The sequence below is a fragment of the Euprymna scolopes genome, chromosome 43 (genome assembly GCF_053919585.1).
Source record: "Euprymna scolopes isolate OS-2025 chromosome 43, ASM5391958v1, whole genome shotgun sequence".
Classification (NCBI taxonomy): domain Eukaryota; kingdom Metazoa; phylum Mollusca; class Cephalopoda; order Sepiida; family Sepiolidae; genus Euprymna; species Euprymna scolopes.
The window spans coordinates 28,297,137-28,314,833 of NC_136524.1; the positions used below are offsets into that span (position 1 = coordinate 28,297,137).

Genomic DNA, 17,697 nt, shown 5'->3' on the forward strand with positions numbered 1-17,697 from the left:
ATAAATCGTGCCAATAATTTTGAACAAGGGTTTTTTGCAATTATGTTTGTTGTTCCTTTGTTATTTATTTTTTCTAAAATCCGATTGCTGCATCGGAAAGGCCAGTTAAAAATACATAATATACTTTGTTATTTTCTTTAATTTAATCCCTTTTTTAGAATTTATTAGACAAAATTTAACTTTTATTTTACCGTGCCAATAAATATGATCATCACTGTATATATATATATATATATATATATATATATATATATATATATATATATATATATATATATATATATATATATATTAGTTTTTAACATTTGCTTCATAATCTCCTATATTAGTCGAAGTTTGATGTTTCTGTATTCTGGAGAATTTAAAACGTTCAACCATCTGCGCATCTAATTTATCGCATCCACATAAATGCCCCTCTTACCCACGTGCGCACACACACACATCCTTATTTCCAGAGGAGGTCTCGAAATAAGGATGAAACGTTGATGAACAAATAACACGGTTTGTACCTTTTTATTTTTCTATACATACATACATGCATACATACATACATACATACATACATACATACATACATACATACATACATGTTTGCATACAAAGACTCAAACAAGCACGTTAATATGCTGCTTTCGTTTTTGTTCATTTGTCACGTTTTCCATAACTCTCCATATTCTCGATGTGTCATACCGAAAGTCACGTACACGGAATTCTCGTTTGTAGCACGCTTCAACTTCACTTCAGGTCATATTGCCACCTAATAAACTCTGTTGTTCTGGCGTCTTTCATTGTTAACAGACGACGTGAAGACATCTAATAAACCGCTCGATGCTTATTCGCAAAACAACTTCCTATTTAATAAGAACGAATACGATCCGTGAAGAATGTATTCATCACGATATTCTAATTCTATCTATTAGTCTCAGTCTGCTCATATCTCGCTATTTATCTATCTATCCATTTATCTATTTATCTAGCCATCCATCCATTCATGTATCTATCTATCTATCTATCTACCTACCTACCTACCTATCTTTGTATTTATTTATCTATCCATATATTTATCCATCCATCTACTTATCTATCTATTCAGTCATACATCTATCTTGCTATCCATCTATCTAGGTATCCATCTATCTATTTATCTAGCCATATATATATATATATATATATAATAAAAAATTATTATTACACTTTGTCTCGGCAGCTATGTCCAACGTACATCTTATTTTTCTTTTAATAATATTATTGGAATTTATTCCACGGATTTCGGCCTTTTGGATTATTTTGGATCATTTTCCAATTACGTGATTTCCTTGGATTTTACTTGTGCGAATGGAAATTTAACTCACTTTCTTGGATTTACATTTTTTAATTTTACTGTCACCAGACTATCCATTCACGTGTAATAACCTTTTTCTTCACCATATTCTCTCTGCTTCACTTTTTGTTATCAAGTAAGATCTTTGACTTACTTGTTGCTTCATCAAATACTTTTGCATGCAAAATCCGATCCCGCATTTTGCTAATTCCTACCCTCTGATGAGAAAGAAAAGTATTTCTTCGAAACTCCGTGGATTAAGGACTATCCACTTATCTAGTGTTTCTTTTTCAGATTAAATATGTTTTAACTTTTTTTCAAAGTGTTTTTTAACATGCTTTATCAACTATTTGCTCTTATATATATATATATATATATATATATATATATATATATATATATATATATATATATATATATATACTTACATTGAAATACGTATGTTTTATATGTATGAGCCGAAATGCAACGTAAATATTTTTATATAAAGTAAACAATTATCTATTCGTTTACAATAAAAAAAATTTCGAGTCAAAGCACCTTCCTCGCGATATTTTTTTCCTTTTTTCGTGGCATGGTGCTAAAACGAAGAGAAATTAGTAGTGAAACTAAAGGTCGTATGTATTTCTTAAACGTAATTGGACTAGTTCATTTACATCTCTCCATCTAATCGATCAACATTTTCTTTGTATTTTCCTACATTTCTTAACTCCATTCTCTATTGTCCCCACCCCTGGAAAAATATACATTATTTTTTTTCGACTACGAACCGTCCCGTTTGTCCTTTGTTTGCCATTTTTACGTTAAGGTATTGAATAGTTTTGTTTTCTTTTTTTCCAAAGAAAACTTAAGCATCTTAAAATTGTTAAGTGCAAAGAACATTTTATTATGAAACATATTTTTCCCAACGGTTTCAAATAATGTGGAAATAATCATTAGTTACTGCCTGGTATTTGCAAAAAGAGAAAACAAGAAGCAAAGTACAAAATTCTCTTTCCTGACGGACGAGATAAAAAAAAAGACTAAATCTATACTTTTTTCTCTTTCTGAACTAACCAAGAAAACAAGATGGAGGAGCTAAGGTCGGCTTTGGTTTAGTTAACGAAACTGCAAATTGAAAAAAAAAATGCAAAAGGACTTATGGGATAAATGGGGGGGGAAAACAGGAAATGGTGGCAAACCATCACCAAAAGCTAGAGGAACGATAAGTCGAATTACAGAAACAATTGTCCGAACAATTAATGGAACATCAGAAACAATCATCCGAGCGCCAACAACAGACAGAGGAACTAATGACACAAATTTTGAAAAGTAACGCACACGCAGAAAATGATTCAGCTTTTTCCTAATATATGATATAGTCCGCAACAGATAATTTCAAGAAGAAGATGAAAAATCATTCACAGCTTATTTCAGGAGATATGAAGACTTTTTTAATATCGACTGCGCTATTTGGTCTGATGAGAAGACCAGACTGCTAGTACGTAAGCTTGAAACGATTGGACAGACAAATTCGTGGTCTTTATCTTGCCATGGTAAACCGCGGAGTTATCGTTGAACGAAACGGTCAATCTGCTAACAGAATTGTTTTCTCCCAGAACATCTTTTCCATAACAGATGAAGATGTTTAAACGTGGCCAACGACGATAATAACGACTTTGCCACATACGCAGGGGTAGTCAACAAACATTGCGACGATTTTAAGTTGTCGGAATTAACAGCAGATAATTTTAAATGCCTTGCTTTTGCACAGGGTATAACTTCAGGAAAAGATGCGGGAATCAGGCGCAGAGTTCTAACGAAGTTAGAAAACGAACCGAACTTAGCACTGCAAAAATTGACTGAGGATTGTTAAAAAGTGGAAATAATAAAAATGATGCGAGAAATATCAAAGCGGGCATCGCAATTAAAAAAACAACAAAGAAAAAAAACGCCGATCTACAATATAAGACGGTACACACAAAATTACCACCAAAACTCTGAAAAATAAAAGCATCGAGGCCTTGTTTCAGATGTGGTGGTAAACGCTGGGTCAAGGATTGTCCATTCTTAACAAAAAGATGCCTCATATGCAATAAAATAGGAAAAAGCTCTCACTGCAGAAAAAATCAGAACAATAGCCGAGTGCGTCAAACAATAAACCGAGACGCCTTAGAAGAACCCCTACGTAAATACGTAACGGTCAAAATTCTCGACATGGATATCAAATTTCAGTTAGACGGATCTTACAATACTAAACTTCAAAATATGGAAGAAATTACGAAAACCTACTATGCCAAGAACTCATAGAACAGCAAAAGCCATCAACGGCAATAAAATTAATTTTGAGGGTGAATTAATCACCAACGATACATTGCTGGAAAAAACTAAAAGGCTCAATATATATGTATTAAAAAATAGTGAAAACCTGTTCAGCTCTGATTGAATGGATGGGTTTAACCTTTGGGACTTACCTATCTTTACATTTTGCAAAAAAAAAAAAAAAAAAATAGAAGCCTTCCAGCTGAAACTAAGAAACTAATAACTAGCTTTAAAGAAGTCCCAGATGTATTCACTCCTGGTTTGGGGAGGTGTACAAAAATGGCCGCGGATTTTATGCTGAAAGCGGGCACACAACCGGGTTTTTAAAAAAAACGCAACGTCCCTTTCGCATCCCTGAACAAGATAAATCAGGAACTGGACGGATTGTAAAACATCGGTATTCTGTCTAAAAGTGAATACAGTGAGTGCGCTACGTCAACAATCTATGTAAAACAAAGGTCCGGGGAAATTCGCGTTTGCGCCGACTTTTCGAACGGAATCAATGGGTTATTAGACGAATTCCAGTATCTATTACCCAGCGCGGAGGAAAAGTTCACAAAATTAAATGGCGGCAAGTTCTTTCTAAGGTCGACCTGAGCGATGCTTATTTGTAAATTACTGTAAACGACAAAAGCGCTAACCTCCTCTGTATTAATACCCATCGGGGTTTGTCCAGATACGATAGGCTCGCGTTCGGGATCAAGGTAGCACCTACTATATTCCAGCAGGTCATGGATACCATGCTGGGCGACCTTGACACCGCCATCGCATACTTGGATAACATCATTAGCATCATTATAGCGAGCAAAAGCATGGCGGAACATGCAAACCATATCAAACAAGTATTGAGTCGAATACAAAATTATGGGTTTAAGGTCAAAGAAGACAAGTGTGAATTCTTCTTACTAAAAAGGCAAGTACCTAGGACATATCATTGATAAAGATGGCAGACGGCCAGATCAGAATAGAGCGACTGCTATTAGAAAGATGCTGGCACCGAAAAACATAGAACAACTACAAAGCATATTAGGCTTGGCAAATTATTACCAATGGTGTATTGCTGACATGCACAAACTGCGCGCACCATTTAACTAATTACTAAAGAAGGATAAACCTTGGGAATGGATATCAGATTGCCAGTCATCATTTCAAGAAATCTAAAAAAATCCTTACCTCAAAACAGTTTCTAACTCATTTTAACCCGGATTTGGATATAATCGTGGCTAGCGACGCTAGCCAGTATGGCACTGACGAATGCATGTTCCATGCCAGATACCGGATCCCCAGCTGAAATGATGTTTGGGCGAAAAACCAAAAATCAGTTTTTGATAAACTGCTGCCCAAACACGCAATGCAACATAGAACCTTTACCATGGCAACAAAACGATTTAACCTCGGCGATAAAGTCTATTTTTAGCATTTCAAGAACAACGTTTCCTTTTGGAAACAGGGCACGATCTCACAAAGAATCAGCAATATCACATACATCATTCAGGCACCTGAACCAAATAAGGAAATGGCACCATCGAGGATCAAGCTGAAGCACCACCGGAGGCAATCGAGGCAGTATATGACGTTTTTGACATAGAATCTCCACAAATCATACCAGAATCAAGACACTCCGGCAGAAAGAGAAAGTGTACAGACTCCTTGCTAGTCTGCCCCCAAAAGAAAAAAATACTGATTTCACACCTGGGAGGGAGATGTTGTGGAGGAACTCAACCACCGTCCATATATACCGGAACTCTTAACGATCCCATGAATGGCTCTTGTTCCGGAGTTAACCTCTTTTTACCTTGTAACTTTCTTTTTGTCTTTTATTAATACACGTCGTGATTTACACCATTTCTCTGTTTTTATTGTTGCTAATTCAGAGCCATGATACTTATGAATACTATTTTGTAGTCAGGTAGGAAACGGGCACCTCTAAGAAAAAAGCCTTGTTCATGGAATCTACGTTTTGGTTTTGGTACAGATAAAGAGGGGGAATTTTTGACAGTGGTTTCAGCTAGACGGGTGTTTATCGTGAAAGATTGGCGAGGGGGGACAAGAGATTGGAGCTTAGACGAGCACTTGCCATGGAAGTAACGATAAAACAAAGACAGGCTCGCAACATCTCTTCTGTAGGAGAGAGGTTGCAGGGAAGAGAAAAGGGCATCCCCCACTGTTGAATATTAAATTATTGTAAATTTTAATTTATACTGGATTCCTTATATCAATGCTCTACCTCGAATATTGAGCTTTTTCATATGGCTAGGGTTATCATATAAATATTAGTATTAATAGTTATACTTGCTTTAAGTTAACAGAACTATTCAATTTGTAAACTTGAAAAACATTTTCAACATATATATATATATATATATATATACATATATATATACATATATATATATATATGTTGAAAATGTTTTTCAAGTTTACAAATTGAATAGTTCTGTATATATATATATATATATATATATATATATATATATATATATATATATATATATATATATATATATATATATACTGTTTTAACAAAAACCAAGACCTCAAGAAATGGGTTGATAGCAACAAAAAGTGTATTTCATTGTTAGTTACAATTGTTTCAAGACCATTTCGACAAATTCAAACAATATGTCGTTTGAAAATTTTCACAAGAACATCCTTTCTTCAGACTTATTAAATAAAAAACACTTTAACAATGAAACATTAAGGAAAGGAAGCAGTTCCTTTATGAGGAAAGGAAAACAAACGGGAACACTTTACCTCCGTCGCATCTTTTATTATATATATATATATATATATATATATGTGTGTGTGTGTGTGTGTGCGTGTGTGTGTGTGTGCGTGCGTGCGTGCGTGCGTGCGTGCGTGCTCGTGACAGAAATCGAACATATTAACTTTTTAACCTTGATGCTTACTTAACAACCATGATGAAAGCAAGAGATCGAAGCTCTGTTCATGTTTTTACAGTCATATATACTTAGAAGGTTTATTTTTACATGTATATACGCTTAGAAGATTTATTTGCATATATACTTAGAAGGTTTCATTTTCCTGTCGATCACACGATTCAAACCTAAGATCTTAGTCACCATTTTAACTTCTGACGGAAACTTGATGCTAACCAACCACGAAAGGATGAGAATAAAGCTCTATTCATATTTTACATGCGAACATACATAGCAGTGTGGTGTGATATGAGTGCGAAAATATCGTTTTCTTTTTTGTTTTATTTTTTTCTTTTGTTTTTGTTTTTAACGAACTTCATTAGAATTCAAAATGTGATGAATGAGCGGTTTTAGAATTCTAACAATTTTGTGTCGCTTGAACGAAAAAGGAAGCATTCTATGTCATAAAGACATTAGAGAAATTGAAAGTGTCTGTCTGTGTCTGTGTGTCTGTGTACATTTCTCTGCGCAATAACTCTGTCAGTTTTAGTCTACAGACTCGAAATTTGATATACAGGTTACTGAGATTTGGGAAAATCGATTTGATCGGTTTTTTTTTTGCAAGAAATTTGGCGATTAAGGTGTCAAAGTTCAACGATTTCACCTTTGAGAACTCTACCAAACTCCTCCGACAATTTTGGGTCTACACACTTGAAATTTTAAATATAGGTTCGTTGGACATGGATCTAACTTAATGACTTGCTTTGAGCCCAAGACAATAAATTTTAAGGGGTCATAATAGGGGTAAATTTAAAAAAAAATTGACCGCTTTTTTTTTTTTTGCTCAACATACACCTCCAAATAGCCGGGCAATGCCGGGCACCCATGCTAGTATATATATATATATATATATATATATATATATATATATATATATATATATATATATATATATATATATATATTTCTGTAGAAATATATTTCCTCATAATATATATCAATCCTTATAAGAAGCTCACTGTAATTACAGAGCAATATAGAGAATAAATGACAAAAAGTTATATTCCAAAATTCAGAATGTTGACCATCTTATAATTTATTCCTTCAATTCAGTTGACTTATACAATTCTTGACAGTACCTGTTTCGTAGCGCAAAATCAATCGCTTAGTTATTATATCAATCAGTGAATCCATATATATATATATTATATTATATATTGATATAATAATTAAGTGATTGATTTTGCGCTGCGAAACAGATACTGTCAAGAATTGTATACGTCAACTGAATTAAAGGAATAAATTATAAAATCGTCAACATCATGAATTTTAGAATATAACTTTTTTGTCATTTATTATATATATATATATATATATATATATATATATATATATATATATATATATATATATATATATATAGGGGTGACAATACAGCTATATTCCAAATTATAATGTTTTATTAATCTAATCATTTATTTCTTTCAACATGTCAAAATTTGTTTGTACATTTTTTTACAGCACCCATTTCTTAACGCAGAAATAATCGGTTACTATTATGTCAATGCAGAATTTCTCGCGCTGACTCCTCAGAAAAAGAGTGGGTTTATTTTACTTTAAAAAGAAACCAAACGAGAATTCGACATGATCACATAAAACCGACAAAAATTGAAGCCTAGTTGTTACGCGTGGTATTTTATTGGAACTATATTTGTTTAATAGAAGGCCAATTCAAGCTTATTTTACTTATAATGTTTTTTTTTACTTTTTGAATCAACACTAAAATTATTATATATTTATTTATTATTTCAAAACAACTAATATTTATTATCTAATATATTTTAAGTGCGTTTAAATCTACAATCATGTTATTTATACGAAACTAAACCTTGTTTTTAAATAGAATTTACGATTTTCTTAATTATTTATTTAATAATTTGTTCGTTTAAGCTTAAGATATGCTAGGTTTTCACATAACTGTTACGATAAATAAATATTCGATAAAATTGAGTAATATTTAATTCTCTTTAATTTTCTTAATTTAATTTTCTATTTTTCGTCGTATTCAAAAAAGATTTCTTTTTAATTCAGCCAGATTTGTTGCAAATTCAATGTAATAGGCGTAACTCAACGTTAAAAATACACTGAATTACTTCTCTTACTATTTTGAATAAGTTTATTAACTGTATTCTATGAATTTTAATTACGTTAATTTAAGATTTATTTTTGCACCAATCATGCTCTTGTTATTTTTCGATTATTTAGTTAGGTCCTTCTAACTTAATTTTATTTAACTTTTCCCCTTTAATTTAAAATAAAATAAGACGCATTATAAAATTCTTTAATTTACATTTTTAAAAAAAATTCAGTAGATAATTTATATTTTAAAAAAAACTTCAGTAGACTATTTCTGTGCAATTCATATATTTACCCCCGCTGGTTCATTCTGTTATAAGCTTAAGATTTATTGGGGTTTATCCCAACAATTATCTAGTATATAAACTGGCTTAAACAAATACATCCTACCCTCAATCCATAAGTTTATGCTCTGTAGTTAAATTTAATATATATCGTGCTTCATAAATGAACAGCGTGGTAGAAATAAAGGGTGAAATATAATTGGAACAAGGTATATTTTCCCATAATATATATATATATATATATATATATATATATATATATATATATATATATATATAATAGATAAACAGTTTTAGAACACGCTTTTAGATGCGAAAAAGGACCTTTTTTTTAATTATCATTAATTTCGGATTTAAAAATCTCTCAGCATCTTGAAATGAAAAATATAGAATAAGCAGATAAACTGTTTTAGAACATGCTTTTTTTATTTATTTTTTTTTTACTTGCCGACACTTTTTCAATTTCATATTCTGAAACCGCGCACCTTCCCGGCTTAATAATTTTAAAAAAGAAAACTATACGTGCAATACGAACTAATGCTCTTTCGATAGCACAACATGAGGATGGATTTTTTATTTTTACTTTCAAGGAAACAAAAAAGACTAACAAAACATAAGAACTCTTTCTCGGATGAGAGATTTTTAAATCCGAAATTAATTCGAAAAAAAGAAACAAAAATTATTTTTTTCACATCTAAAAGCTTGTTCTAAAACAGTTTATCCGCTTATTTCATATTTTTAATTTCAAAATGCTTTTACTTGGCGACACATTTCAAATTATATATATATATATATAATTATTATTTTTTTTTTACTATAATAATTAAATACCTACAGACACTATTGTTTCATCCTTTCGGGATTCTTCAGTGCAGGGTGTCACGATTAACACCAGCCGAACGGTTCGAACCCCGCGACACGAGACATCTCTGGCTCGATTAGCGGACACCGTATCCATTCGGCTACCATTAACCGCGTGAAATAGCGTTGAATTTTAAACATTTTAATTTTAAATGTTCATTACGTTCATATATTTTAACTTTAAATGGTCATTACGTTCATATATTTTAATTTTAAATGTTCATTACGTATATATATTCGTGTGTGTGTCTGTGTGTCGTCGGTGTAATTGCGTTCCCTATGGACTCCGAAACAGCTGGGTAAGTTTCTTTGAAATTTCACACAGGTGTACATTATGCATCTGGGAATGTTCTTAGATAGGTTTTGTATCGAAATGCCTTTCATAAATATCGATAATGGAAAAATTCCAATTAAACAAGGAACAGTCCAATTTTATCCAAAGTTAACACCCTTACAAAGCCCAACATCACAAATGCATCTGAGAAGTTTTATCACCGCACAGGCAGAAGTTCTCAGCGTATAAAATCAGCAGTAGATTCTTTCATAAGAAATGGGACGCATTCGAAATAAATGCTTCTGTTTAGAGCATAATTAAACCATGACACTTGAGTTTTGCATTTTAAACTTTTATTCAGACTATCTATATATATAAAAGTGAAAATGTGTGTATGTATGTTCGCCTTTTGTGTATGTTCGAAAAAGGCTTTTTTCCGAGAAGCGGTCGGTCGGCCGGCTTACAACTTCTTAAAACTTTTTATATTACATATAAATCATAATATCTACGAGTTAACAACGGGGGTCGCCTGTCTATTTAATTTGCTCGACTTTCGAAAGATAAATATTCAACATTTTTCGCTCGCCGCATGTGGATTAGGCTTTTTTGTATAATAAAAGCGACACTAATTCTGGCGGTATTTTTCCGGTCGCGATCGCCGGAACTGTCCGAAAGCAATCAGATTTGATCAATGTGGAAATATTTTCCTTGTATCAGACAACTACATACTTCAAGGTCGCACCAGTGGTTTCATTGCGCTGAATCAACCATAATAAGAGGTTGGAAAGAGTCACCGATGAATTTGCGCTGACTCTTTTCAACCTCATATGATTGATTCAGCACAATGAAAGCCAACTACATATATAGTTTTTTCTTTCATAAGATCTTATTTTGTCTCGTGTTTCGTTGAATGGCGTACGGACACTAAACAACATGATATATATATATATATATATATATATATATATATATATATATATATATATATATATATATATATATAAGTAACTTTGTATGTGTGTGTACAGAATGGCCTCTACCAAAATATTCTGTCAATTTTATTTTCCTTTTTTTCTTTTTTTTTTTTTGCTTTGTTTTGTTTTGGGGGAGGGGTCTTTTTATGGGAAGGTTACAGACTAGAAATTTGATATACAGGGGATTCGAATCGGTGGAACGAAATCGATTTGTTTCTCAGCCAGTAAAAATAGTTGCTAATGGGTAAAAATTTAAAAATTGGAACTTGGTAGGCGTCAAGGGAGTAGAAAGTAGATCTTATGTTTACTTCCGACATCCTTGTAATTCTCGTTTTCATTAGTCCACACATTCAATGCTACACAAAGTTTCTGACAGAGAATGAAAAATTGCTGTTTTCTGGGTCATGATTTTATCGTCTAATTTCTTACCTTAGATTTGCATTTCTAGCTCCTTATATCCAGTAGCTTCATGCCTTGGGATTTCCCTAAAAGAGTGTTTATTAAACGTGTATCTTTTACATATATGTAAATATTCTTTCATACGTTTATTTAGGAACTTCTAATTGTAGGGGGAAAAAAAACAAATATTGTACACCCTCATAATTTCGGTGATTTTTCTGTCGATTTTTATTAGAATTGTTTCCCCTTTTGCCAACCAATTTTTGTTTTTTGTCCATAGATTCGAAACAATGACCAAAAAGTAGAGACTGACTCACAGAAATGCGAAAATATCTACGGGGCCAATAACTTTTCTCTTTTCTTTTCCAAACAACAACCGACAGACCTGATGGTAGTCGAAGGACAATCCGACCGAAATGTTGCACTAATAACTATGGTTAGGATAACAGACTATTCTTTTCATTGGTTTTACGCTCGAGTATATATCTGACACAGTTAGACACAATTAATCAACCGTGAACCACATCACTCTACACAAAAACATATAATATATCAATGGATATATACCTGAGAATCAAAACAAGGAAAAGAATATGCTGTTGTCATAGCCCTACTAATATAACGCAAGATGAGAACTATATTCCGATCGATACAGTTAATATAAATAAAATGTTTGTTTCAAATTATTTGTCGTATTCAATTTTCAATATGCAAACTAAAAATGTTAATCCAAAATGTAAAATTCAATCAGATTTTTCTGATGTACGCTTTTTTTAATATATATACGGTGGTCACCACTTATCAAGGGCCGGAAGCCACTCAGGGATAAGGGTTATTGCAAGTACAGTACGTAAGTGTGGAGATTTAATGAAGTGTTTATTTACTTAAGTGGGTGGTTCATTAGGAATTTGTTAACGTTGGACTTGAAGACATCCAGGTTGTAGTCAGGTGGGAAGCAGGCAGACGGAACAGAGATCCACAGGCGTGCAGTTCTAAGAAAGAAGCTTTGTTCATGGAATCCGCGTTTTGATTTAGGCACAGATGAAGAGTGGGAAAATTTTTTGACTGTGGATTCAGCTAGACGGGTGTTTTTCGTGAAAGATTGGCGTGGGGGACCAGAGATTGGAGTTCAGACGAGCACCTGCCATGGAAATAACGATAAAACAAGGATACGCTAAGCATATACTTACATCAGGATGACTTCTGAGGGACCTAGTATGTGAGATACTTCGTCGCTTTCTTGCGTGGGGGACAGCATTGTGCTTGAAGTGAAATTCAGTGTTCGAATTTAAAATCTGAAATATAAAAAAAATGATAATTTTAGACATATAGAACAATATATATATATATATATATATATATATATATATATATATATATATACGATTAGTTTTCTTTAGAAGAAGTAATCCAGCAGAATGCTCAATGAAAAGGAAAATCCGAAAAATAATATTTATATTTTGCATTTTGTGTACAGAAAGTTTTAGATGAGATAAGTCATTAGTAGTATTTTCTTTGAGTATTGGCTTGATATGGGTATCTAAAACGGTCCTTATTATCGGGCTTGAAACCGGCGGTACCAATGACTTATCTCATCTAACAACTTTCTGTATACAAAATACAATATATACATGTATATATATACACACACACACACACCTATATATATATACATATATATATACACACACACACACACACCTATATATATATATATATATATATATATATATATATATATATATATATATATAAGCTAAAAAATGCATGAGCTAAAAAAAAAGAAGACTAGTTTCTTTATAAAGCAAATCTATTAAGATAATAGAAGCCCTGTCGGTTAAGAGGAGCAATTCATAAATTAAATTAAAAAGATGAGGAATAACAGTTCTATAGATCTTTATTACATCATCAGATCAATGTGGACGAAAATGAGAAAAAATAGGAAAAGAACTTTAGATTATGGCATTTCAAAGCTACATGCTCCTTATCAAATAGTGTTAAACCCGGCATTACGTATATGAGTATATAACGACAAAACCGGTTCACATATATATATATATATATATATATATATATATATATATATATATATATATATATACACGAGGGGCGTCCAATAAGTAATGTCACTGACCCACTTCCACTTGTCTTAGCTAGCTGAAATTTTGCATGTCCAATGATTTATATCTTTACGGGTGATGTGGCAAATTGCAGCTCTGAACTAATAGTGATTTCTGTTTTACAGGTGTTTGAACTGAGTCAGGTGTGAAATGGAGCCTGTTGAATGTCGAGCAGTGATCCAGTTTTTGTAGTTGAAAGGATACACACCACAAGAGATGAAATTAAAGAAATTTATGTGATAATGCCCCATCATATGACCTTGTAAAACGCTGGCATTATAAATTCAAACATGGCCGGAATCTCGTATAAACAGCTCCCAGACCTGGTCGCCCCCCCCTTCTGCCATTGATGAGACATCTGTCCGTCAAGATGAGGCTGCCATTTTAGAAGATCGGCGCATTACTATTTGCCAAATAGCCTAAGAAGTCAAGATTAGTACAGGGTCTGTGGAAACTATCATTCATGACCATTTGCATGTGCATAAGGTGTCTACCAGATGGATTCCCAGGTTGCTCACACCATTCCAGAAGCGGGAACGCGTCGAGTGCTCGAGGATGAATTTGGAGATGTGCCAAGAAAATGAGTCAAAGTTTTTCAAAAGACTGATCACACAGGATGAAACCTGGGTCCATCACTATGATCCAGAGACCAAAGCCCAGCAAATGCAGTGGAAGCACTTGGACTCACCACCTCCAAAGAAGGAAAGGGTGCAGCCCTCCGCTGGCAAGGTCATGCTCACAATATTGTGGGACCAGGACGGAGTAATGATGACAGATTTCCTGGCAAAGGGTACCACAATTACAGGAGCCTATTATGCTTCACTTTTGAGGAAATTAAGGGAAGCTATCAAATCAAGAGGTGGGACAAGATCAACAAAGGTATCCTCCTCCTGCAGGACAACCCTCCGGTCTACAACTCGCATGTCGCCAGATCAGAAGCACGGGCGTGTGGTTATGAAATCTTACACCATCCTCCTTACTCTCCTGACCTTGCACCCTCTGACTTTCACCTCTTCCCAGCCATGAAGTTGTTTTGAAAGGAAAGCGTTTTCCAGATGATGCAGCCTTGATTTCTGAAGTCACGTCGGGGTTGGAGGACCAACCTGGAGGGTTATACAGAAACGGTCTCCAGAGCTGCCTCAAACGATGGGAGAAATGCATAACTCTGGGTGGTTCCTATGTAGAGAAAGACTAATAACTGTGGCAAGTTTCGTTGCTCTACTGCTATGGGAAGTGGGTCAGGGCATTACTTATTGCACGCCCCTCGTGTATATATATATATATATATATATATATATATATATATATATATATATATATATATATATATATATATATATTAGCCGGGAGCTAACATGATTTCTCGAATCCACTCAACTGGGGACCAACCTATATTTGGACTACTGCACTATCCGCAAAAACAATTTACATAATTTCAGCAGTATTAAAAACTTTTCAATTTGACTAATTGTATTCAACTTGATTTAAATGTGGATTTGATTATTTCTAAAGAGTTATTTTCGCGTTTCGGATTACCTTTGAAAGAGTCTTCATGCAAGCTGCAACTTTATCCCCGGTTTGTTTTTTATTATTTGTAACATCTCCTACATTTTTTCACTCGTTGTTTTTTAAGGACATGTACACCTTTGCCATTTATGACTGTAATAATTTGCAGTTTCTTTTAATACCTGCAAATTCTAGCATTGCTACAAATATAATTTGCTGATTTCGTTCTGTCCTCTGATGAGAATGATAGCAAGAATAGCATTCTTTGAAACCCCGCGGAATAAGGACTTTGTAAATTAAATTGTATTTTGGGGTATTCGGTCGAACAATAAATTTGATAGTAAATTTCAACTTACAGTTTTAATTTCTTTTAACAAAGGGCTAATATAGTCTATTGGCTTTAGAGCCGAAGAAAATAAACCGAGGCTTTAGAAGAAGAGAGTGCCTCTCCCTATAAATCTTATATCCTTCTGTTTAACATTTTTATTGGTCTTTTGTTTAATTCCTGAAAGTACTGTTGTTTAAGTACCATACTTATATATTTTGAAATAGTTGTTCATTTTTTTTTATCTGGTTGCGTTGTCTGTTTAAACCTAATGCTAGCACTAACCATATATCCTAAATTGATATTTCTTGAATATATCTTTGCTGCTCATTATTTTATTTATTTATTTATTTATTCATTCATTTATTTTCTCATTTATTTTAATTCTATTTTAATTTTAATATCAAATCCTAAAATTAGTGCTAAATATCCGCAACGAATTTTGTAAACGGAGTCGATTATAGAATAATCGCTGTAATTTTTTCTCATTTTTATGTTTTATCGCCATCACAAGCAGATGCAGCAGCAGCAGCAGCAGCAGCGACAGCAGCAGCATGTGGCGGTGACTAAGTGGTAAACGATACGGACCGACAACCTGAATCTGCCTAATTCGAATCCAGTTCGTTCCACAGAAACACTTTCAGTTAGGGGATGTTGGCAACGTTCACGTAGACCCTGCCGTAAGTACTCGATTTAAAAATAATCGACTGCTTCATTCTAAATGAATAAAACAATGATACTCAAAAGCACAACAGCAGCAGCATCAACAGCACTGTCGTCGTCGTCATCATCATCATCATCATCATCATCATCATCAGTATCATCAGCATCATCATCAGCATCATCATCATCAGTATCATCATTATTATTGCAATTTACTTTTAAAACCAATGAATTTGTCTTAAAACTACAATAGGCAAGCAATAAGCAGTGAAGAAATAAACGGAGACAACAGTGCCGATTTCAATTAGAATGAAATCCAAATTGTAAGGAGGATCGTCTTCTGCTAACAGCAATTAAAATAAAACAAAAACGTCCTATAATCCGATAATGTTGCCGTTGATAAACACCAAAGAATTGTAAAATAAAATATTAATCTGTGAACATACGACAATTACTTTGCCTTTTAGTTAATTCTAAAAATGGTAATCGCTTTTCCATTTGATTTATTTATTAGATGTAAAACAAACTTTAATTTTACAAAACTGTGAAAGAGAGCAGATTTTTTTTTTTTTTTTGATAATAACTTAGAATAAAATAAAACGATTAGTTTTTGGCTGTCGAAACGAGAACATCTTCCTCTCCGGATTCAATAAAAACGCTTACTTTCATGATGTGTATAGGCTACTACATATATATATATACATATATATACATATATATATATAGAGAGAATCATTTATTTTTAACATATGGATACTAGTGTTTCATGCTTACGCAATCGTCAGTGTAAAGTAACAATTCCTGTTGGCCATGAGATTCGAACGCAGCCACTAAGCCGCCTTTTGTTCCATTTGCTGAACCTCTACCGTAAAGCCACCGAACAATTGCCACCAGAATAAAAGATTAAACGCTAAATTCGGGAATGTACAATGACAATCTAGAGTGTTCTCACGAGCGGAACTCGTGGATATTTCATGGACGTTAGTTGATTGCTTTAGTTATAATTCCGCAGACTGTTCCCATCTTTAAGTGTTCTTATATATATATATATATATATATATATATATATATATATATATATATATATATAAAGCTAAACGTCTGTGTGTGTGTGTGTGTGTGTGTGTGTGTGTGTGTTTGGTCACGAATAGGCTCCTATATGGTTGACTATTATAGAAAAATGATCACATACTGTATATATATCGTCTTAAGTCTCTAGACCAAAAGTGATAGAGTAGTTTGGTTGAGACTATTCCTCACACAGACAAACAGGCAAAAAGACAGGTAAGGTCATATATATATATATATATATATATATATATATATATACTAGCTAGTTGACTGGGTTCAAAAAGAGCCTACAGAAAATGGACTCTGATTTATGAAAGTATGATAGCTTATGAAAAGGAAGGGTTGTAAAGAGATAGCTTTGAATTTGGGGTTATCAAAACCAAAGCAAAATATGATGAAAGTAAGAATAAAATAGATAAACCCCATAATTTATTATACCATACCTGTTCACACTGAAACACTTATCACAATATTCTGTGGATCTATATTAAAAAAACCTTGTTAAACTTTGTGACATATTCCCATTCTATGGAGGTCAGGCGCGAACGAACACCCCTAATTTTATTATACCGTATTTCTTCAA

The 17,697-nt window shown here is 33.2% G+C and overlaps 1 protein-coding gene across 1 annotated transcript in view; it reads right to left on the reverse strand.

Annotated features, from left to right (window-relative positions):
• Window positions 1-17,697, reverse strand: part of LOC145268257 (neuroendocrine convertase 2-like) — a 328,833-nt gene that overhangs the window by 230,023 nt on the left and 81,113 nt on the right. The window contains exon 2 of the mRNA XM_080123602.1: window positions 12,620-12,724. Coding sequence (XP_079979728.1) covers window positions 12,620-12,724 — 105 coding nt within the window. The remainder of the gene's footprint in view (window positions 1-12,619; window positions 12,725-17,697) is intronic.